This window comes from Anomaloglossus baeobatrachus, chromosome 7 (genome assembly GCF_048569485.1).
Source record: "Anomaloglossus baeobatrachus isolate aAnoBae1 chromosome 7, aAnoBae1.hap1, whole genome shotgun sequence".
Taxonomy (NCBI): domain Eukaryota; kingdom Metazoa; phylum Chordata; class Amphibia; order Anura; family Aromobatidae; genus Anomaloglossus; species Anomaloglossus baeobatrachus.
This window is the reverse complement of record NC_134359.1, coordinates 265,566,476-265,588,975: the sequence shown is the minus strand read 5'-3', so window position 1 is coordinate 265,588,975 and position 22,500 is coordinate 265,566,476. Positions and strand designations below refer to the sequence as shown.

The 22,500-nt window shown below is 59.0% G+C and overlaps 1 protein-coding gene across 1 annotated transcript in view; it reads left to right on the top strand.

Moving 5' to 3' along the window:
* The window catches only part of MAD1L1 (mitotic arrest deficient 1 like 1), a 922,608-nt gene that overhangs the window by 117,744 nt on the left and 782,364 nt on the right, over positions 1–22,500 (top strand). Inside the window, exon 10 of the mRNA XM_075318107.1 lies at positions 11,988–12,074. Coding sequence (XP_075174222.1) covers positions 11,988–12,074 — 87 coding nt within the window. The remainder of the gene's footprint in view (positions 1–11,987; positions 12,075–22,500) is intronic.

Sequence of the window (22,500 nt, the reverse complement as noted above, 5' to 3'; positions counted from 1 at the left end):
GTATTTGTAGAGGCGCTGATAACAGCAGAGTACTGATCTCTGTGGTCTTGTCTACTTGCTGATATCTGTGATTGGCTGCAGCGGTCAGATACTGTCAACGTAATGTCACTGTTACCGCCATGTCAACAAAAGCCATTGGAGAAGCCGAGAGACAGCATCAGAGCAGTAATGGGTAAGGAATGACAGTTTTGGTATATTTTAAGAGATCAGGTTGGGTAGGTTTGCAACGTTCTTGTAAAAAGAAGCAACTTTGCAATTTACTTATTTAAATTTTTCACCTCCAATTTTTTGTTTGCTGCTTGTTTTTAAGGGAACTGTACAACTTCAGTTCCATTGTGCTTACAATACGGCAGACTACTGATGAGCGGGCACTACCATGCTCGGGTGCTCAGTACTCGTAACGAGTGATGAGCGGGCACTACCATGCTCGGGTGCTCAGTACTCGTAACTAGTGATGAGCGGGCACTACCATGCTCGGGTGCTCAGTACTCGTAACTAGTGATGAGCGGGCACTACCATGCTCAGGTGCTCAGTACTCGTAACTAGTGATGAGCGGGCACTACCATGCTCGGGTGCTCAGTACTCGTAACTCGTGATGAGCGGGCACTACCATGCTCAGGTGCTCAGTACTCGTAACTAGTGATGAGCGGGCACTACCATGCTCGGGTGCTCAGTACTCGTAACGAGTGATGAGCGGGCACTACCATGCTCGGGTGCTCAGTACTCGTAACTCGTGATGAGCGGGCACTACCATGCTCAGGTGCTCAGTACTCGTAACTAGTGATGAGCGGGCACTACCATGCCCAGGTGCTCAGTACTCGTAACTAGTGATGAGTGAGCACTACCATGCTCGGGTGCTCAGTACTCGTAACTAGTGATGAGCGGGCACTACCATGCTCGGGTGCTCAGTACTCGTAACTAGTGATGAGCGGGCGCTACCATGCTCAGGTGCTTGGTACTCATAACTAGTGATGAGCGGGCACTACCATGCTCGGGTGCTCAGTACTCGTAACTAGTGATGAGCGGGCACTACCATGCTCTGGTGCTCAGTACTCGTAACTAGTGATGAGCGGGCACTACCATGCTCGGGTGCTCAGTACTCGTAACTAGTGATGAGCGGGCACTACCATGCTCGGGTGCTCAGTACTCATAACTAGTGATGAGCGGGCACTACCATGCTCAGGTGCTCAGTACTCATAACGAGCAGTCGGACACTCAGATCGGCTTAACTCGTGTACCTGAGTATAATGGAAGTCAATGGGGTACTCGAGCATTTTTCTGGAAGACTTTCCAGAAAAATGCTGTAGTTGCCCATTGTCTTCCATTATACTCAGGTACACACGAGACTATGCTGCTGCTTTGGAAAAATATGAGGATGCACTAATATTTTGTGACTTTTCTTCTCACCCCATTATTGCCCAGCTGTGGTGGGACATGGGTGTGACAACCTCGTTACAAATCTGGACTTCATTAAAAAATATTCAGTTGCTCCTGATTTTATTAATACGAGCATCTGAGTCCATCACACCTCCTGAGCAAGACCGCCATGAAATACACCCGGGGCCACATTCTTCCTTCTGTCTTTCCCTTATATATTCCTAGCATACACTTGGCAGATTCCCAAGAATTTTCCGTAGATATTGGGGAGCACCTTAGATTCCCTTGTTACCCTAGCATATACCTGGTTCATTCGTTCAGCACACAGATAATACTCCTAATCCAGCGTTCCCCGTCCTTAGTCTAAACTCATACGAACATATTGTTACATTTTTGTACGGACTACAATGCCCAAACTGAGTGCTGGTTTCCTCACCCAAAGTTAATAGTCTCATAAGCATATATGAACCTCTCAAGACGTGACTGCAGGAAAGGGCCATCCTATAGGGGCCTCCTATGTTGTCCCTCATGCTAGGGGTCCCTAGACTTTCCCTAATTTCAGGGTTACTCCTAATGATGGAGATGCCTGAGTCACGTGCTTGGCTAAGCCAGAACTGATCTGATTCCCCCCTCCCACCAGGGAAGGAAGGAATTGGAGCGATGGAAAAATAGATAAAGACAGACAGGGGAAAACCAAAACTCTGACACGCTGCAAACACCTAGAATACAACAATGAGATACTCGGGAGAAAAGCAAGAGCAGGAAGGTATCAACAAAAAACCCAACAAGGGTTAATTCCACAACCTCACACAGCAACAAGTTCTACAACCACCAGTTAGTTTGGATCACAACGCCTTACCAGACCAGCTAAGATAAACTATATCTGGCTGTGATGGGATGTGCAACAGAGCAGGCAGGGTCACCAGGCCAAGGAACAATCCAACAAGATTTATTGAGTCAGGGAGCATAGAACATCCAATATCCAAATGGTTCTTTAGAGTCCACACGAAGGAAACCGATCCGGGGTCGCCACCCAGCAATCCGACGCCAAGGAAAATGCACCAACAGTCCTTAGATCAGTCCCTTAAATCCAGCAGTGTGGCTGAGACAACACAATACCGCGTGGCAGCTGATCTTCAAGGTTCCATAGTCCATATACAGGCACCAGGACCTAGCCTCAGCAACAGATCCTAGTCCTTCATCCAACAAAGCATCAACTGACTCAAAACATGTGGCTGAATCTTCCACCTCTCATTTTATCCACCCCCTGGATGGGCAGAGGTGCTCATACCCACCCCTTTAACATTTGCTACTTGTAGCTCCTAGGTATAAAGAAGTTTCTAGAACACAGTCTCCAGGGATTGTGTATTAGGTAAGCCCCCTGCAGAGGAGAACAATATACATGCAACCCCCCACCAGATCAAGGACAATAGCTACGGCTGGAGCCTAATTATACTATAGTACAGGCTGGAGGGATATAATGTTACACTTTGCACTAATGGAAATGTCAAGCCAGCATATATAGGAGGGGAGTTAATGTGATTGGCTCTCCCAAACATGTGATTTAAAGATGACTCACAAGCAGACAAGCAGAGATTTACTCTTGCAAGCTTGCCTATGAACTACCAATCTGTTGGTTGACGCCCAAATCGTAATCAGTGCAGGCTATCAGCCAGCGTGTCAGAATCTGTAGTCTGGACAGATGCCAATGCTGCCATGACTGTTGGCACCTCTGTGTGATAGAACCGGTTGTGTTTGGGTAAGAAGACCCACAGCCATTGTGGACTTGGCTTGTGAATGTTGGAAATGTGAAACTAGCCATACAACTCTGTTGAGTGAGTATTCATGTCCTCTTAATAAGGGGGAGCAAGCTGCTGTCAGACACCTGTGACGATTTATCTTTGTTTAGAACCAAAGATTGGGCATGTTGAAATCCATCATGCCTGATCTTTTTTTTTTTTTCTCCTAACATCAGCTATCATGGGAAAGTTAGGAAGCCCACATATCCATGAGATAATTGTCTCATGGATATGTGGTCACCTTAAGTAATGGCATTCTACTTGGGTTGCACAAGCGGTTTGTGCAATCTACGATGGGTCATCAACGTTGCCCCCAGTTGGGATCGAGCCGCAATAGCCGTGTCCAGTTTGGGTAAGTTCTAGTTGTTCAGATTCTCTAGGTCCATTGGAGCCCTTATTTAGTTAGAAGAGGACTACATGATCCAGTTTAAAGTTTAGTTTTTCCAATTTTCTACATCTTTCGATATGGACGCATGCACCTGTCCTTATTTCACTTACGTGTACACTCTAGAATCTGTGCACCGACCAATGGCCAACGTATCGGAGAGTACTTCTGGGTTTAATCTTGCTAAAAGTTCCTCGGGGTCTAATAATAGCTTCCTGTTGAGGGATCTACGTCCAATTTTTCTTTTTTTTGAAGACTTAATATGTACCATTTAATAAACGACCGCGCTGGGTTTTGGATATGGACATATCGTAAGTAAGCTGCATCCAAAAGCGCCGCATGGAAACACACACAGGGGACGCGCTCACTAAACCATCTGGTCCATTTGGTAGATTTTCAGAAAGCAAACCCGCGGAAATGATTTTCTTGTACCGGGAGGGAGACATTTGTCAGTCGAGGAGACATTTAGAAGACTAACAGCTCCACGTACATTACTTTTATTTTATATTTTTTTGCTCCTTGTACAAAAATTGGGCCAAGAGTTGATAAATATAATATCATCTTCTGAAGAAATACCTCATTAGGACGGATTCTTGTAGGTAGCTCCACACTATTCCGACATCTTGGACGTGCCTTTTTAAGAAGTTAGGTCGTAGGGAATTTGGCAATCAATTTAACTTTATAATGGTATAAATGGAAGAGTTAAGGCCCCGTTACACACGACGACGTATCTAACGATATATCGCCGGGATCACTGATTCCGTGACGCACATCCGACGTCGTTGCGTGTGACCCCAACGAGCGACCGTTAACAATGGAAAATACTCACCAAATCCTCCATCGTTGACCGGTCGTTCCTTTTCAAAAAATCGTTGATTGTTGAGGACGGATTGTTGAGGTTGTTCGTCGTTCTCGAGGCAGCACATATCGCTCCGTGTGACACCTCAAGAACGACGAACTACAGCTTACCTGCGGCCGCCGGCAATGAGGAAGGAAGGAGGTGGGATTTTCGGCCCATTCATCTCCGCCCCTCCGCTTCTATTGGGCGGCCGCTTGGTTACGCCACTGTGATGCTGAACAAACCGCCCACTTACAAAATAGGCGGTTTGCTGGACACAGCGACGTCGCTAGGCAGGCAAGTCCGTGTGACAGCCACTAACAATATTGTTCACCACGGGCAGCGACTTTCCCGTGACGCACAAACGACGGGGGCAGGTACGCTCGCTAGCGATATCGCTGCTTGTAAAGCCCCCTTTAGAATGGTCTGAAAACAAAACTAGCTGAATAATATTTAGGGATGACCATGGATTAATTAGATTAAAGTTGATTTGACGTGGAAATTGTTTGTCACGGGTGTGTCACGTGTGACAGACAGTCATGTGGTTTCTGGCAATAGAAGGTCACAGCGTTTGGCTGTGTCTCCCTGACTTTCTATTGTTCCTGCTGTCGGTATTCGTTGGTATATGTAGCTTTTCTGCTGGATTCATCGATTTCATTTTCCACCAAGCTGTTGATTATCAGTATTTCTTTGTCGTTTAAATATCCCTTCCTTCCTTGGACTGGTGCTGGTGATATTTTCAGTTCCTTCAAGCTGAGGTTACAAGCAGGTGTCTTGTACTCCTCTGTGGTATCGTTGCTGTAAGCTCTGCATTTCTACCTGTGTCATCAATAAGTAGTTAATACTTTTCTCCGTGTGTTCTGCTTGTGTCTTCTATAGTGTGTAGTGGGGTTGACGAAGAGCTAATTCCATCCGTTCCTAGCACTAGGGATATGTAGGGTCAGGTATCCAGCTTGGCGCATAGGTGCGGTACTATCTAGAGCGGTGAGGGAACCAGGGACCAGCAGTAGGTTTGGTCAGGGGTCACCATCTCCCCCTTCCCTAGACAAAGGGTTTCCGTTCCCTTTTGCCGTGTGCGTGGTACTTCCCCGTACCTAGCGTGACATTGTTACAGGTAGCCATACATGAATTACTTCCACAAACCAAATAGTGGTTAGTATCTCATTTATTTTTTTTGTCTTGGCGCGATTTCGGAAGAATGTTGGCAATTGACTCAAATTCACCGCTAATTAATAAAAGAAAAAATAAATAAATAAGCAAAATAGGGAAATATAGAAAAAAAAAAAAGCAAATTAGACCGGCTGTAGGAAGCTCGTTTTTTATGTCTCTCTAAGTTTATGAAGTGTAAGATTTCAAAGACGCAAACGTGGGCTCCCTTGGGTTGTCACATTTTTCTAATTGGAGATATGATTTCTTTGATGTCACTTTTTAATGTATGATGTTTCAAGGCAGTGAGAGTGTGCGTGTATATTATTACTATGCATATATGTATGTACAGCCAAATAACTTTCATCTGGAATTAATGGCACTTGATGATGTTGGATTATCAACTATTCTGGATTATCAAAATGGGGTTAACTGCAAGGGTTGGGAAAATAAGATATGATTTTCGTGTATCCCCCATGGTCATGGTTTGAGATGAGCGCATTCGGGGTTTGTTGTTCGTACCACAGACTTTAAAAAAAGTAAGAGTTCGGAGATCGAGCACTTCATGTATGAAAACCACTCGATGTGCTCGGGTACGAGTACGAGCCTCTTGCAGCATTTGATCGGCTCACAATGGGGGTAACAATAGCGTGATTGGATGTAGAGTGCACCCCCCGAAAGAAAATGGAAAAACCCCACTCCCGTAAGTGAGCCTTTTATGGCTGGCTGCATGTGGATGGAGACCAGAACTGCCCAATTAATTACCTCCATTGGGATTCAGGTCAAGTTCTTAGCCCAAATCAAACTTAATCGAAAGTCCATCTGACCCCGGCAAACCAAATTTCAACAGGACCGCTCATCTCTACTCTTGGTATCTGGATGTTTCATCTTCCTGCACCTTAAGCCAGCCATGTACATTAGATTACTGTCAGCCGAACAATGCTTTGGTGGTCATTTGGCCGTTTTGGCTGTCTATTCCCAACCCAAGAGCACTTGTTTGACTGAGCGCTCCAGTGGTCTCCATTAGAAAACCACGGGCTGTAATCTCTACCAGCGGCTCATCTCCAGGAGAACAAGGCAATCAGCAGCCGGAATTTGATATGCCTGATAGACCTCTCCCTTGACCATCAGTTGACCAGTTGTCCCATACACTCAAGAGTGGTGGCCGAACTCGTCAATATTGGCAGGTTCTGCCGACATTAGTCTAATGTGTATGGGGGCTTTAAAGGGGTTGCGCATGAACAAAGTACATATTAATCACTGAATCTTGGAATAATAGGTTCCACAATTGAATGTGTTAAAAAAAAAATAAATAAAAAAAAATTCATGTGCTCATACTTTTATAAACGTGCCACTGCTATATAGTTATTGCAGTGTCCGTCCAAGCACAACTGCTCAATTTCATGCGTGAGGGTTGGTGGGGGGAGCGGGCCCGGATAAGTTACTTATCACTGGAGATGGGCAAACCCGCAGATGTTCAAACACAGCTGGACTTTAAAAAGAAAAAAAAAAACTGGTTTGGGCCTAAACTTGAACCCGAACATCTGTCCAGAGGCCGAACCCTTTATAAGTCTATGAGCATTTGAACATTGTACTATAAAATGGTTGTAGAAAGGGCTAGGTGGATTAGAGCAGGACAATTATACTTACTGAATCTCTCGCGCGGCTGTCACACTGCTTCCGGGTCCGCTCATTAACACTAATACATATTCACGGCTTCCCCCGCCCACTGTCAGAAGGCGGGACTGGTGGTGGGCAGGTGAAGCAGTGAATATACATGAGGGATCATGAGTGGACCCAGAAGCAGTGTGACAGTCCCCGGTATGGTCGGTAAGTGTAACAGTCCTGTTTTATCTCTTTCTTTTTTCTTCCTTAGGAGTGGCCGAACCTGAACAGTTACACAGATTTCCTTAAGAAGTCCTTCTAGGTATCCAGTACAGACCCCTAACTTTTACAGTTCGGTTTCGCCCATCACTATCAGAAACAAATATACATACCAAACGGCACCTTATGCTTTTTGAGGTAACACATTTCCCTGCCTGTTTTATCACAGGATTGAGTGTTAGCCATATCTCCAGCCTTCTCAGCTCATCATAAATTTAATCAATGATGAAGGAGCTCTAGCAACCGCAGAGCTTGTATGTTGCTGACTTAATTTATTATTTCACAGGACTGGTTATAAGGTGGAAACACTCAGTATAACCAGTCCTGTGAAATACGAAATGAAGACCGCAATATAGAAGCTCAACGGTTCCTAGAGCTCCTACATCATTGATTAAATTTACAATGAGCTCAGATGGTTGGAGATATGGCTGACTCTCAATCCTGTGATTAAACAGGCAGGGAAATGTGTTACCTCAAAAAGCAGAAGCTCACACTCAATCCTGTGATAAAACAGGCAGGGAAATGTCTCCTCAGAAAGCAACAGCTGCAGGCTTCTCCGCCTTGTCTGTATACTCCCTTTATCATATGTGACTTGTGTAAGTTCCATCTTTTCTTCCTTGATTTGCAACTAGCCCCTTGCTTTTTATACATTTTGGACATGAACAAAATTGCTCCTCAGCTCTCTTGTAGACTTAATTTTGAGACTTTGGATGCCAGATGCCAATCATTGAAGGTTAGGTTGGGTCACAGACTGGAGAGAGAGAGACCCTCAAACATGGGCAATTTTACAATAAGAAAAAAGCCTAGTATATCATCTACAGCAACCATTATTGAAAGTTGCTGGGTATTCCCACCTCTCCGTTCACTATGGTGCGAAATAGGAGCCTATTATTAAGATAGGTGGGCTTCTCATAGGTGGGTCCCACATCTATCAGACATCCTGTAGATATGACAAATGCTAACCTCCTTTTTAAGTTTTATCTACAATAATTAGATCTCAGATGGTCAAAACAACAATGTACAAAGCGCAAAGAAATGAGCAAAACCTTCTGTTATTTCCACATCACGACAAATCCCTGAAGAAGGTTTTACACCGTCCTTTATTTGTTCGTCGCTCACAGATGGAGCGTTATCTTTATTTTGTGTCTACACAGAAGTCCTTAGAAGTGGCTCTCATTACCGTCTTTTCCGTATGGGAGCGAAGCGACTCAGATTTGCTGCACTTGTTTTTGTTTTTAATACTCTCTTTTGCAAAGTTAACATTTGGTTTTGTGAAATGTATCTCAACAAGTAGATCGTCAGATACTCATGGCCCATATTGGAGTGATGAAATCCTCAAGAAACCTTTTTGCTTCAATCACAAAAGCAATATACATATGAAATATATGGCTTTTTGGCTAAAATAAAGTCTGGGTTTTTTTTTTGGCTTTCAGCTTGATCTTGAGCCATGGTGACCTAATGGAGCAATGCTCTATAAGAAGATTGATCTTCTACAAGCCTTAGTATGTTCACTAGGGTCTTCTTTGCCGTTATCTTGATAGTATTAAGCCATTGGGTTGCTGGTCTTCCTCTTCACCTTCTTTCTTCTATTCTTCAACCATGATGTCCTTCTCCATTGATTGCTCTCTTCGTATAAGATGTCCAAAGTAGGCAAGTCATAGCTTGGTGATCTTTCTTCGAGTGACATGTCTGGCTTGATTTGTTACAGAATTTGTTTGTTCTTGTCATCCACTGTTGTTCAAATCAAGGAACATTTCACTGGTGATGAAGTCACGGTTCGTACATAGTCTGGTCTTTTCTGTAGTAACAAATGGATATGAAACCTGGGTGATAAAGAAACAATACAGAAGAATCAATGCTTTTGAAATGTTATAACCTTCTTCTCCAGCACCACATTGTGAAGGTGTTGATTCTTCTTCTGTCTTGTTTCGTATCGTCCAGATTTTGTATTCATTTGTTACCATAGAGAAGACCAGACTATGTAGGAGCTGTGTCTTTGACACCAGTGAAACGTTTCTCAATTTGAGGACCTTGTCCAGTGACTTCATTGTTGAATTGCCATAGCTATTCTCCTATTGACTTCCAGTGTCATCGCTGCATTTTGTGTGATCATTCATCCGAGTAGGGTGATGTCCTTTATAACCACTAGTTCATCGCCATCAATCTCAGATGTTTCCCAGTTGTAGCCTATGAAAAATTGGCTGTGAGTACAGCTGCCTTAGAAGAATGATATAACATGCACACTGGGTGGAAGCTTAGGGGTGTATGTTGGGTGGCTTTAGTTGTCTTGTAGGCAACTCCCAGGATTGAAACCATGAGGTTGTGTAAGTTTGAGAACTTGAGGTATGAAGTGTCCCTGGGGTGCCTTAACTTACTGGGTGTGGGAAGCCCACTTGAGTTTATGGCACATTTTCATTGCACGTCAATTCTTTTATGCACACCTCCTTTTACTGGCCTTCTGGCTAGGATGAGGAATTTTGTTAAATTCCCAGTGGATGGTCCAGTCATTTTTACACTGAGAAACTAACATTTTACTTATTTTACTGTGTCACCCAATCACTGTGTCTCCTTCATTTATGAGTGTGATGGGGTATGCAACAGAGCAGTAATGGGTGCCAGGCCGAGGAACAAACCAAAGGTCTTTATTGGAACCACAAAGATAAAGCACCAAACATGAATATAAATCCTTAAAGTCTGCAAGGAGTCCACAACAAAACAGATCAGGGGGCGCCTCCCGGTATTCCGACGCCAAGGAAAATATGGCAGTGGTCCTTATGAGTTCATTGGGTCCAACAGGGTGAACAACAAAACACAATCCCACGTGGCCACTGATCTCCAATCTGTTACAGTCCATACACAGGCACTAGGATCTAGCCTCAGCTATAGATCCTAGTCCTCCAGTCGAAATCCAACTACTGCCTAATGTGGGTCTCATTGTACTATTCTCCTGGGATCAGCCCCTTAGGTGAGCAGAAGGGCCCATCTATCCCCTGGACATTTGATACATGAAAGGATTCTAGACATCCTGGCTCTATTCTGTCTACCAAGTTATGGATTGGATGAGTCCCATGCTGAGAAGAACAAACAATCTCCCACCAGAAGTAGTACATACAGGACAGTCAAGGAGAGACAGACTATTACACCATGAGTACAGGCGGGGGAGGGACACGCTGTTACAGTTGGTTCCTTCTTGACCGGTCCAGAGAGGATTATGTGGCCATGAGGTTCCGCTCACCCCTGAAATCCCAAGGTCTTCTCACTCCAGAAGAGAGACCATCTAGATTGGCTCTTCGTTCCATTGCGGTGGCAGGCTAAGTACATGTGGGCAGTAAGACTGGATCTCCTTAAGCGTTGGCTATGGGAGACCACTGTTCCCTGGCTCTCACTGTGTAGTATACGGGTCGTGGTTCATAGAGAGGCCGGGGAATCCTGAGAGGTGATTTACCAGAACTCAGAGCCAGAAGGGGGCGCTGTAAGGTCCAGGAATAAATGGAAAGTCAGAAGCGTCTAGGGATTAGCTTAGGAAAGGGTCCAGGGAATCTGGCTGTCAAAATCCAGGAAACTGGCAGGCCTGTGCCTCTGGTGCAGTGTGTGCAGACCGCGCGTCCTGTGTGGACAACCAACCTGAGGCTTCTGGATTGTTCAGGCAGAGCCGGGCATCGTCTGGTTCAGATTCACTGGTCTTTAGCTCTGCAGGAGTTGAGTAGGACCTGAAGTGCTCAGGTTGCGGATTTCCAAGTTCAGCTGTCACTTCCCTATTTAAGGCACTTCCTCCTGCCATGAGATGCTGATGATCGTTTCAGTTTTTACTTCAGCGATCCCAGTCTTGGTGCTTTTCTTGTGTATGGTGATCTGTGCTGCGCATCTGAGTGGTGTGAGCATTTCCTGATTGTGCGTTACCTTCTCCCCTTTTTCGTTGCCCCCAGTACACACATTATCTCTCCTGTGTGTTTTGAGTGCTGTGTGTATGTGTTTTCGTTCTCCCTTGTCTGTCTTGTTTTGTGGGGTTTTGTCTGTGTTTTCCAGCTCGCCCCAAGGGTGTGGGAGAAGGGGCGTAAGATCAGGGCTGCAACAGGAGTTAGGGTCACGTTGGAGGCTCAAACCTGGCTACCATCAAATCTACCTCCGAGATAAGGAACAGCGCAGGGTCACAGTCTTAGGGCCAGCCTAGGAGCCCCTGTCCTGTCTCCATTTACCCCATGACAGGCACTCGAAAAAAGGAATTATATAATCGTGGACTTAATGGTTACCATTAGACTCCCACCTCTAAAATTGAATTTTAAAGGAAAATGGCTGCTGGATGGGGTGGAAGTATATAGCTATAAGGGATCTATAAACCATGTACAAGTGATCCAATGATAGCCTTTGAATTGTCTTCCACAAGTAGCAATGTCTTATTTCTTTGGTCTGGAGTTCTGATGAGATTCGTTTTCTTGTTTTTAAAGTTAACATTGCACAAGTTTATTGTACTTTTATTTTCTTTTAGGCCCATTCTGATGCCAGAAATGAACATTATAGAGTATTTTTACTTTTTTAATACTTTTCTTTTACCCCCCAGGACTCCCGATGATCTCTCCAGACAGATACATGCCATACAGCAGCGGGAGATTAAGCTGAAACAAGAAAACCTCAATGTCATTAACAAGTAGGGGACCGATTTATTTCAGTTTTATATTTTAACTCTCGGAATGTAAAATTGTCAAATATTCAAAAAATTGTATAATTTAATATTTTATTTTTGGGTGTTTTTGTGTACGTATTTCTATTCCCCACCGGAGATGTTGTACTGATATTGCAGCTTTCTTTCTCCTACTTGCTTACATGCACAGTCATTCGCAGACTTACAGGCAACGCTCAATGGTCAGTTTAATAGGAAACCAGGTAAAATACAGAGGGTGAAATAAATATTAAACATGTCACCAATTTTCTAAGTAAATATATTTCTAAAAGTGCTATTGACATGAAATTATTACCAGATGTTAATAAAAACCCATCTAATCCACACAGGCAAAGTAAGCAAACTATAGAGGTCTATAAATGTATAAATTTAGTGATGTGTAATGAGAAATTACACAAAGAAAAAGTATTGAACACGCTTACTGAAATTGATTTTATACATAAACCTTTGTTAGCGATTACAGCTTCAAGGCACCTCCTGTATTTAGAAACTATTGGCATGCATTGCTCAGGTGTGATTTTTGCCCATTCGTCCACACTAACGCTCTTCACATCCTGAAGGTCGTCCTTCTATGAACTCTGAGCTTTAGTTACTTTCATAAATTTTCTATTGAATTCTGGTCAGGTGATTGGCTCGGCCATTCTAGCAGCCTGGCCCCAAGCTTCGTGTAGAGTGGCATGAGCCCGGCCTTCAACCTTTCTGCAACGAGACGGAGACCCCAGTCCCTACACTGCTTGTAGAGAGGCTGTGACTCCAGCCCTCGCCCTGCCTGCAGAGCGAGTGAGACCCGCCCCGCCCCCTGCCTGCAGAGCGAGTGAGACCCGCCCCGCCCCTGCCTGCAGAGCGAGTGAGACCCCGCCCCGCCCCTGCCTGCAGAGCGAGTGAGACCCGCCCCGCCCCTGCCTGCAGAGAGAGTGAGACCCGCCCCGCCCCTGCCTGCAGAGAGAGTGAGACCCGCCCCGCCCCTGCCTGCAGAGAGAGAGACCCGCCCCGCCCCTGCCTGCAGAGAGAGTGAGACCCGCCCCCGCCCCTGCCTGCAGAGAGAGTGAGACCCGCCCCGCCCCTGCCTGCAGAGAGAGTGAGACCCGCCCCGCCCCTGCCTGCAGAGAGAGTGAGGACCCCGCCCGCCCCCTGCCTGCAGAGAGAGTGAGACCCGCCCCGCCCCTGCCTGCAGAGAGAGTGAGACCCGCCCCGCCCCTGCCTGCAGAGAGAGTGAGACCCGCCCCTGCCTGCAGAGAGAGTGAGACCCCGCCCCGCCCCTGCCTGCAGAGAGAGTGAGGACCCGCCCCGCCCCTGCCTGCCAGAGAGAGTGAGACCCGCCCCGCCCCTGCCTGCGCAGAGAGTGAGACCCCGCCCCGCCCCTGCCTGCGCAGAGAGTGGGACCCGCCCCGCCCCTGCCTGCGCAGAGTGTGGGACCCGCCCCGCCCCTGCCTGCGCAGAGTGTGGGACCCGCCCCGCCCCTGCCTGCGCAGAGTGTGGGACCCGCCCCGCCCCTGCCTGCGCAGAGTGTGGGACCCCGCCCCGCCCCTGCCTGCGCAGAGTGTGGGACCCCGCCCCGCCCTCTGCCTGCGCAGAGTGTGGGACCCGCCCCCGGCCCCTGCCTGCGCAGAGTGTGGGACCCCGCCCCGCCCCTGCCTGCGCAGAGTGTGGGACCCGCCCCGCCCCTGCCTGCGCAGAGTGTGGGACCCGCCCCGCCCCTGCCTGCGCAGAGTGTGGGACCCGCCCCGCCCCTGCCTGCGCAGAGTGTGGGACCCGCCCCGCCCCTGCCTGCGCAGAGTGTGGGACCCCGCCCCGCCCCTGCCTGCGCAGAGTGTGGGACCCGCCCCGCCCCTGCCTGCGCAGAGTGTGGGACCCGCCCCGCCCCTGCCTGCGCAGAGTGTGGGACCCGCCCCGCCCCTGCCTGCGCAGAGTGTGGGACCCGCCCCGCCCCTGCCTGCTGCGCAGAGTGTGGGACCCGCCCCGCCCCTGCCTGCGCAGAGTGTGGGACCCGCCCCGCCCCTGCCTGCGCAGAGTGTGGGACCCCGCCCCCGCCCCCTGCCTGCGCAGAGTGTGGGACCCCGCCCCGCCCCTGCCTGCGCAGAGTGTGGGACCCCGCCCCCGCCCCTGCCTGCGCAGAGTGTGGGACCCCGCCCCCGCCCCTGCCTGCGCAGAGTGTGGGACCCGCCCCGCCCCTGCCTGCGCAGAGTGTGGGACCCGCCCCGCCCCCTGCCTGCGCAGAGTGTGGGACCCGCCCCCGCCCCTGCCTGCGCAGAGTGTGGGACCCGCCCCCGCCCCTGCCTGCGCAGAGTGTGGGACCCGCCCCGCCCCCTGCCTGCGCAGAGTGTGGGACCCGCCCCGCCCCTGCCTGCGCAGAGTGTGGGACCCGCCCCGGCCCCCTGCCTGCGCAGAGTGTGGGACCCGCCCCGCCCCTGCCTGCGCAGAGTGTGGGACCCGCCCCGCCCCTGCCTGCGCAGAGTGTGGGACCCGCCCGCGCCCCTGCCTGCGCAGAGTGTGGGACCCGCCCGGCCCCGCCCCCTGCCTGCGCAGAGTGTGGGACCCGCCCGGCCCCGCCTGCGCAGAGTGTGGGACCCCGCCCGGCCCCCTGCCTGCGCAGAGTGTGGGACCCGCCCGGCCCCTGCCTGCGCAGAGTGTGGGACCCGCCCGGGCCCCTGCTGCGCAGAGTGTGGGACCCGCCCGGCCCCTGCCTGCGCAGAGTGTGGGACCCGCCCGGCCCCTGCCTGCGCAGAGTGTGGGACCCGCCCGGCCCCTGCCTGCGCAGAGTGTGGGACCCGCCCGGCCCCTGCCTGCGCAGAGTGTGGGGACCCGCCCGGCCCCTGCCTGCGCAGAGTGTGGGACCCGCCCGGCCCCTGCCTGCGCAGAGTGTGGGACCCGCCCCGGCCCCTGCCTGCGCAGAGTGTGGGACCCGCCCGGCCCCTGCCTGCGCAGAGTGTGGGACCCGCCCGGCCCCTGCCTGCGCAGAGTGTGGGACCCGCCCGGCCCCTGCCTGCGCAGAGTGTGGGACCCGCCCGGCCCCTGCCTGCGCAGAGTGTGGGACCCCGCCCGGCCCCTGCCTGCGCAGAGTGTGGGACCCGCCCGGCCCCTGCCTGCGCAGAGTGTGGGACCCCGCCCGGCCCCTGCCTGCGCAGAGTGTGGGACCCGCCCGGCCCCTGCCTGCGCAGAGTGTGGGACCCGCCCGGCCCCTGCCTGCGCAGAGTGTGGGACCCGCCCGGCCCCTGCCTGCGCAGAGTGTGGGACCCCGCCCCGGCCCCCTGCCTGCGCAGAGTGTGGGACCCGCCCCGGCCCCTGCCTGCGCAGAGTGTGGGACCCGCCCGGCCCCTGCCTGCGCAGAGTGTGGGACCCGCCCGGCCCCTGCCTGCGCAGAGTGTGGGACCCGCCCCGGCCCCTGCCTGCGCAGAGTGTGGGGACCCGCCCGGCCCCTGCCTGCGCAGAGTGTGGGACCCGCCCGGCCCCTGCCTGCGCAGAGTGTGGGACCCGCCCCGGCCCCTGCCTGCGCAGAGTGTGGGACCCGCCCCGGCCCCTGCCTGCGCAGAGTGTGGGACCCGCCCCGGCCCCTGCCTGCGCAGAGTGTGGGACCCGCCCCGCCCCTGCCTGCGCAGAGTGTGGGACCCGCCCGGCCCCTGCCTGCGCAGAGTGTGGGACCCGCCCGGCCCCTGCCTGCGCAGAGTGTGGGACCCGCCCGGCCCCTGCCTGCGCAGAGTGTGGGACCCGCCCCGGCCCCTGCCTGCGCAGAGTGTGGGACCCGCCCCGGCCCCTGCCTGCGCAGAGTGTGGGACCCCGCCCCGCCCTGCCTGCGCAGAGTGTGGGACCCCCGCCCCGGCCCCTGCCTGCGCAGAGTGTGGGACCCCGCCCCGGCCCCTGCCTGCGCAGAGTGTGGGACCCGCCCCGGCCCCTGCCTGCGCAGAGTGTGGGACCCGCCCCGCCCCTGCCTGCGCAGAGTGTGGGACCCGCCCCGCCCCTGCCTGCGCAGAGTGTGGGACCCCGCCCCGCCCCTGCCTGCGCAGAGTGTGGGACCCGCCCCGCCCCTGCCTGCGCAGAGTGTGGGACCCCGCCCCGCCCCTGCCTGCGCAGAGTGTGGGACCCCGCCCCGCCCCTGCCTGCGCAGAGTGTGGGACCCGCCCCGCCCCTGCCTGCGCAGAGTGTGGGACCCGCCCCCGCCCCTGCCTGCGCAGAGTGTGGGACCCCGCCCCGCCCCTGCCTGCGCAGAGTGTGGGACCCCGCCCCGCCCCTGCCTGCGCAGAGTGTGGGACCCCGCCCCGCCCCTGCCTGCGCAGAGTGTGGGACCCGCCCCGCCCCTGCCTGCGCAGAGTGTGGGACCCGCCCCCGCCCCTGCCTGCGCAGAGTGTGGGACCCGCCCCCGCCCCTGCCTGCGCAGAGTGTGGGACCCGCCCCGCCCCTGCCTGCGCAGAGTGTGGGACCCGCCCCGCCCCTGCCTGCGCAGAGTGTGGGACCCCGCCCCGGCCCCTGCCTGCGCAGAGTGTGGGACCCGCCCCGCCCCTGCCTGCGCAGAGTGTGGGACCCGCCCCGCCCCCTGCCTGCGCAGAGTGTGGGACCCGCCCCCGCCCCTGCCTGCGCAGAGTGTGGGACCCCGCCCCGCCCCTGCCTGCGCAGAGTGTGGGACCCGCCCCGCCCCCTGCCTGCGCAGAGTGTGGGACCCCGCCCCCGCCCCTGCCTGCGCAGAGTGTGGGACCCGCCCCGCCCCTGCCTGCGCAGAGTGTGGGACCCGCCCCGCCCCTGCCTGCGCAGAGTGTGGGACCCGCCCCGCCCCTGCCTGCGCAGAGTGTGGGACCCCGCCCCGCCCCTGCCTGCGCAGAGTGTGGGACCCGCCCCGCCCCTGCCTGCGCAGAGTGTGGGACCCCGCCCCGCCCCTGCCTGCGCAGAGTGTGGGACCCGCCCCCGCCCCCTGCCTGCGCAGAGTGTGGGACCCGCCCCGCCCCTGCCTGCGCAGAGTGTGGGACCCGCCCCGCCCCTGCCTGCGCAGAGTGTGGGACCCCGCCCCGCCCCTGCCTGCGCAGAGTGTGGGACCCGCCCCCGCCCCTGCCTGCGCAGAGTGTGGGACCCGCCCCGCCCCTGCCTGCGCAGAGTGTGGGACCCGCCCCCGCCCCTGCCTGCGCAGAGTGTGGGACCCGCCCCGCCCCTGCCTGCGCAGAGTGTGGGACCCGCCCCGCCCCTGCCTGCGCAGAGTGTGGGACCCCGCCCCGCCCCTGCCTGCGCAGAGTGTGGGGACCCGCCCCGCCCCTGCCTGCGCAGAGTGTGGGACCCGCCCCGCCCCTGCCTGCGCAGAGTGTGGGACCCCGCCCCGCCCCTGCCTGCGCAGAGTGTGGGACCCGCCCCGCCCCTGCCTGCGCAGAGTGTGGGACCCGCCCCGCCCCTGCCTGCGCAGAGTGTGGGACCCGCCCCGCCCCTGCCTGCGCAGAGTGTGGGACCCGCCCCGCCCCTGCCTGCGCAGAGTGTGGGACCCGCCCCGCCCCTGCCTGCGCAGAGTGTGGGACCCGCCCCGCCCCTGCCTGCGCAGAGTGTGGGACCCGCCCCGCCCCTGCCTGCGCAGAGTGTGGGACCCGCCCCGCCCCTGCCTGCGCAGAGTGTGGGGACCCCGCCCCGCCCCTGCCTGCGCAGAGTGTGGGACCCGCCCCGGCCCCTGCCTGCGCAGAGTGTGGGGACCCGCCCCGCCCCTGCCTGCGCAGAGTGTGGGACCCCGCCCCCGGCCCCTGCCTGCGCAGAGTGTGGGACCCGCCCCGCCCCTGCCTGCGCAGAGTGTGGGACCCGCCCCGCCCCTGCCTGCGCAGAGTGTGGGACCGCCCCGCCCCCTGCCTGCGCAGAGTGTGGGACCCGCCCGCGCCCCTGCCTGCGCAGAGTGTGGGACCCGCCCCGCCCCTGCCTGCGCAGAGTGTGGGACCCGCCCCGCCCCTGCCTGCGCAGAGTGTGGGACCCGCCCCGCCCCTGCCTGCGCAGAGTGTGGGACCCCGCCCCGGCCCCCTGCCTGCGCAGAGTGTGGGACCCGCCCCGGCCCCTGCCTGCGCAGAGTGTGGGACCCGGCCCGGCCCCTGCCTGCGCAGAGTGTGGGACCCGCCCGGCCCCTGCCTGCGCAGAGTGTGGGGACCCGCCCGCCCCTGCCTGCGCAGAGTGTGGGGACCCGCCCCGGCCCCTGCCTGCGCAGAGTGTGGGGACCCGCCCGGCCCCTGCCTGCGCAGAGTGTGGGACCCGCCCGGCCCCCTGCCTGCGCAGAGTGTGGGGGACCCCGCCCGGCCCCTGCCCTGCGCAGAGTGTGGGACCCGCCCCGGCCCCTGCCTGCGCAGAGTGTGGGACCCGCCCGGCCCCTGCCTGCGCAGAGTGTGGGACCCGCCCGGCCCCTGCCTGCGCAGAGTGTGGGACCCGCCCGGCCCCTGCCTGCGCAGAGTGTGGGACCCCGCCCGGCCCCTGCCTGCGCAGAGTGTGGGACCCGCCCGGCCCCTGCCTGCGCAGAGTGTGGGACCCGCCCGGCCCCTGCCTGCGCAGAGTGTGGGACCCCGCCCCGGGCCCCCTGCCTGCGCAGAGTGTGGGACCCCGCCCGGCCCCTGCCTGCGCAGAGTGTGGGACCCGCCCCGGCCCCTGCCTGCGCAGAGTGTGGGACCCGCCCGGCCCCTGCCTGCGCAGAGTGTGGGACCCGCCCGGCCCCTGCCTGCGCAGAGTGTGGGACCCGCCCGGCCCCTGCCTGCGCAGAGTGTGGGACCCGCCCGGCCCCTGCCTGCGCAGAGTGTGGGACCCCGCCCGGCCCCTGCCTGCGCAGAGTGTGGGACCCGCCCCGGCCCCTGCCTGCGCAGAGTGTGGGACCCGCCCCGGCCCCTGCCTGCGCAGAGTGTGGGACCCCGCCCCGGCCCCTGCCTGCGCAGAGTGTGGGACCCCGCCCCGGCCCCTGCCTGCGCAGAGTGTGGGACCCCGCCCGGCCCCTGCCTGCGCAGAGTGTGGGACCCGCCCGGCCCCTGCCTGCGCAGAGTGTGGGACCCGCCCCGGCCCCTGCCTGCGCAGAGTGTGGGACCCGCCCCGGCCCCTGCCTGCGCAGAGTGTGGGACCCGCCCCGGCCCCCTGCCTGCGCAGAGTGTGGGACCCGCCCCGGCCCCTGCCTGCGCAGAGTGTGGGACCCGCCCCGGCCCCTGCCTGCGCAGAGTGTGGGACCCGCCCCGGCCCCTGCCTGCGCAGAGTGTGGGACCCGCCCCGGCCCCTGCCTGCGCAGAGTGTGGGACCCGCCCCGGCCCCTGCCTGCGCAGAGTGTGGGACCCGCCCGGCCCCTGCCTGCGCAGAGTGTGGGACCCGCCCGGCCCCTGCCTGCGCAGAGTGTGGGACCCGCCCCGCCCCTGCCTGCGCAGAGTGTGGGACCCGCCCCGGCCCCTGCCTGCGCAGAGTGTGGGACCCGCCCCGGCCCCTGCCTGCGCAGAGTGTGGGACCCCGCCCCGCCCCTGCCTGCGCAGAGTGTGGGACCCCGCCCCGCCCCTGCCTGCGCAGAGTGTGGGGACCCGCCCGCCCCTGCCTGCGCAGAGTGTGGGACCCGCCCCGCCCCTGCCTGCGCAGAGTGTGGGACCCGCCCCGCCCCTGCCTGCGCAGAGTGTGGGACCCGCCCCCGCCCCCTGCCTGCGCAGAGTGTGGGACCCGCCCCGCCCCTGCCTGCGCAGAGTGTGGGACCCCCGCCCCGCCCCTGCCTGCGCAGAGTGTGGGACCCGCCCGCCCCTGCCTGCGCAGAGTGTGGGACCCCGCCCCGCCCCTGCCTGCGCAGAGTGTGGGACCCGCCCCGCCCCTGCCTGCGCAGAGTGTGGGACCCGCCCCGCCCCTGCCTGCGCAGAGTGTGGGACCCGCCCCGCCCCTGCCTGCGCAGAGTGTGGGACCCCGCCCCGCCCCTGCCTGCGCAGAGTGTGGGGACCCGCCCCGCCCCTGCCTGCGCAGAGTGTGGGACCCCGCCCCCGCCCCTGCCTGCGCAGAGTGTGGGACCCGCCCGCCCCTGCCTGCGCAGAGTGTGGGACCCGCCCCGCCCCTGCCTGCGCAGAGTGTGGGACCCGCCCCGCCCCTGCCTGCGCAGAGTGTGGGACCCGCCCCGCCCCTGCCTGCGCAGAGTGTGGGACCCCCGCCCGCCCCTGCCTGCGCAGAGTGTGGGACCCGCCCCGCCCCTGCCTGCGCAGAGTGTGGGACCCGCCCCGCCCCTGCCTGCGCAGAGTGTGGGACCCGCCCCGCCCCTGCCTGCGCAGAGTGTGGGACCCGCCCCCCGCCCCTGCCTGCGCAGAGTGTGGGACCCGCCCCGCCCCTGCCTGCGCAGAGTGTGGGACCCGCCCCGCCCCTGCCTGCGCAGAGTGTGGGACCCGCCCCGCCCCTGCCTGCGCAGAGTGTGGGACCCGCCCCGCCCCCTGCCTGCGCAGAGTGTGGGACCCCGCCCCGCCCCTGCCTGCGCAGAGTGTGGGACCCGCCCCGCCCCTGCCTGCGCAGAGTGTGGGACCCGCCCCGCCCCTGCCTGCGCAGAGTGTGGGACCCGCCCCCGCCCCTGCCTGCGCAGAGGTGTGGGACCCCGCCCCGCCCCTGCCTGCGCAGAGTGTGGGACCCGCCCCGCCCCTGCCTGCGCAGAGTGTGGGACCCGCCCCGCCCCTGCCTGCGCAGAGTGTGGGACCCGCCCCGCCCCTGCCTGCGCAGAGTGTGGGACCCGCCCCGCCCCTGCCTGCGCAGAGTGTGGGACCCGCCCCGCCCCTGCCTGCGCAGAGTGTGGGACCCGCCCCCGCCCCTGCCTGCGCAGAGTGTGGGGACCCGCCCCGCCCCTGCCTGCGCAGAGTGTGGGACCCGCCCCGCCCCTGCCTGCGCAGAGTGTGGGACCCCGCCCCGCCCCTGCCTGCGCAGAGGTGTGGGACCCCGCCCCGCCCCTGCCTGCGCAGAGTGTGGGACCCCCGCCCCCGCCCCTGCCTGCGCAGAGGTGTGGGACCCGCCCCGCCCCTGCCTGCGCAGAGTGTGGGACCCGCCCCGCCCCCTGCCTGCGCAGAGTGTGGGACCCCGCCCCCGCCCCTGCCTGCGCAGAGTGTGGGACCCGCCCCGCCCCTGCCTGCGCAGAGTGTGGGACCCCGCCCCGCCCCTGCCTGCGCAGAGTGTGGGACCCGCCCCGCCCCTGCCTGCGCAGAGTGTGGGACCCCGCCCCGCCCCTGCCTGCGCAGAGTGTGGGACCCGCCCCGCCCCTGCCTGCGCAGAGTGTGGGACCCGCCCCGCCCCTGCCTGCGCAGAGTGTGGGACCCGCCCCCGCCCCTGCCTGCGCAGAGTGTGGGACCCCCGCCCCGCCCCTGCCTGCGCAGAGTGTGGGACCCGCCCCGCCCCTGCCTGCGCAGAGTGTGGGACCCGCCCCGCCCCTGCCTGCGCAGAGTGTGGGACCCGCCCCGCCCCTGCCTGCGCAGAGTGTGGGACCCGCCCCGCCCCTGCCTGCGCAGAGTGTGGGACCCGCCCCGCCCCTGCCTGCGCAGAGTGTGGGACCCGCCCCGCCCCTGCCTGCGCAGAGTGTGGGACCCCGCCCCGCCCCTGCCTGCGCAGAGTGTGGGACCCGCCCCGCCCCTGCCTGCGCAGAGTGTGGGACCCGCCCCGCCCCTGCCTGCGCAGAGTGTGGGGACCCGCCCCCGCCCCTGCCTGCGCAGAGTGTGGGACCCGCCCCGCCCCTGCCTGCGCAGGAGTGTGGGACCCGCCCCGCCCCTGCCTGCGCAGAGTGTGGGACCCGCCCCCGCCCCTGCCTGCGCAGAGTGTGGGACCCCGCCCCGCCCCTGCCTGCGCAGAGTGTGGGACCCCCGCCCCGCCCCCTGCCTGCGCAGAGTGTGGGACCCGCCCCGGACGCCCTGCCTGCGCAGAGTGTGGGACCCGCCCCGCCCCTGCCTGCGCAGAGTGTGGGACCCGCCCCGCCCCTGCCTGCGCAGAGTGTGGGACCCCGCCCCGCCCCTGCCTGCGCAGAGTGTGGGACCCGGCCCCGCCCCTGCCTGCGCTGAGTGTGGGACCCGCCCCCGCCCCTGCCTGCGCAGAGTGTGGGACCCCGCCCCGCCCCTGCCTGCGCAGAGTGTGGGACCCGCCCCGCCCCTGCCTGCGCAGAGTGTGGGACCCGCCCCCGCCCCTGCCTGCGCAGAGTGTGGGACCCCGCCCCCGCCCCCCCTGCCTGCGCAGAGTGTGGGACCCCCCCCGCCCCTGACCTGCGCAGAGTGTGGGACCCCGCCCCGCCCCTGCCTGCGCAGAGTGTGGGACCCCGCCCCGCCCCTGCCTGCGCAGAGTGTGGGACCGCCGCCCCGCCCTTGCCTGCGCAGAGTGTGGGACCCCCGCCCCGCCCCTGCCCTGCTGCCAGAGTGTGAGGACCCCCGCCCCTGCCCCTGCCTGCGCAGAGGTGTGGGACCCGCCCCGCCCCGTGGCTCTGCGCAGAGTGTGG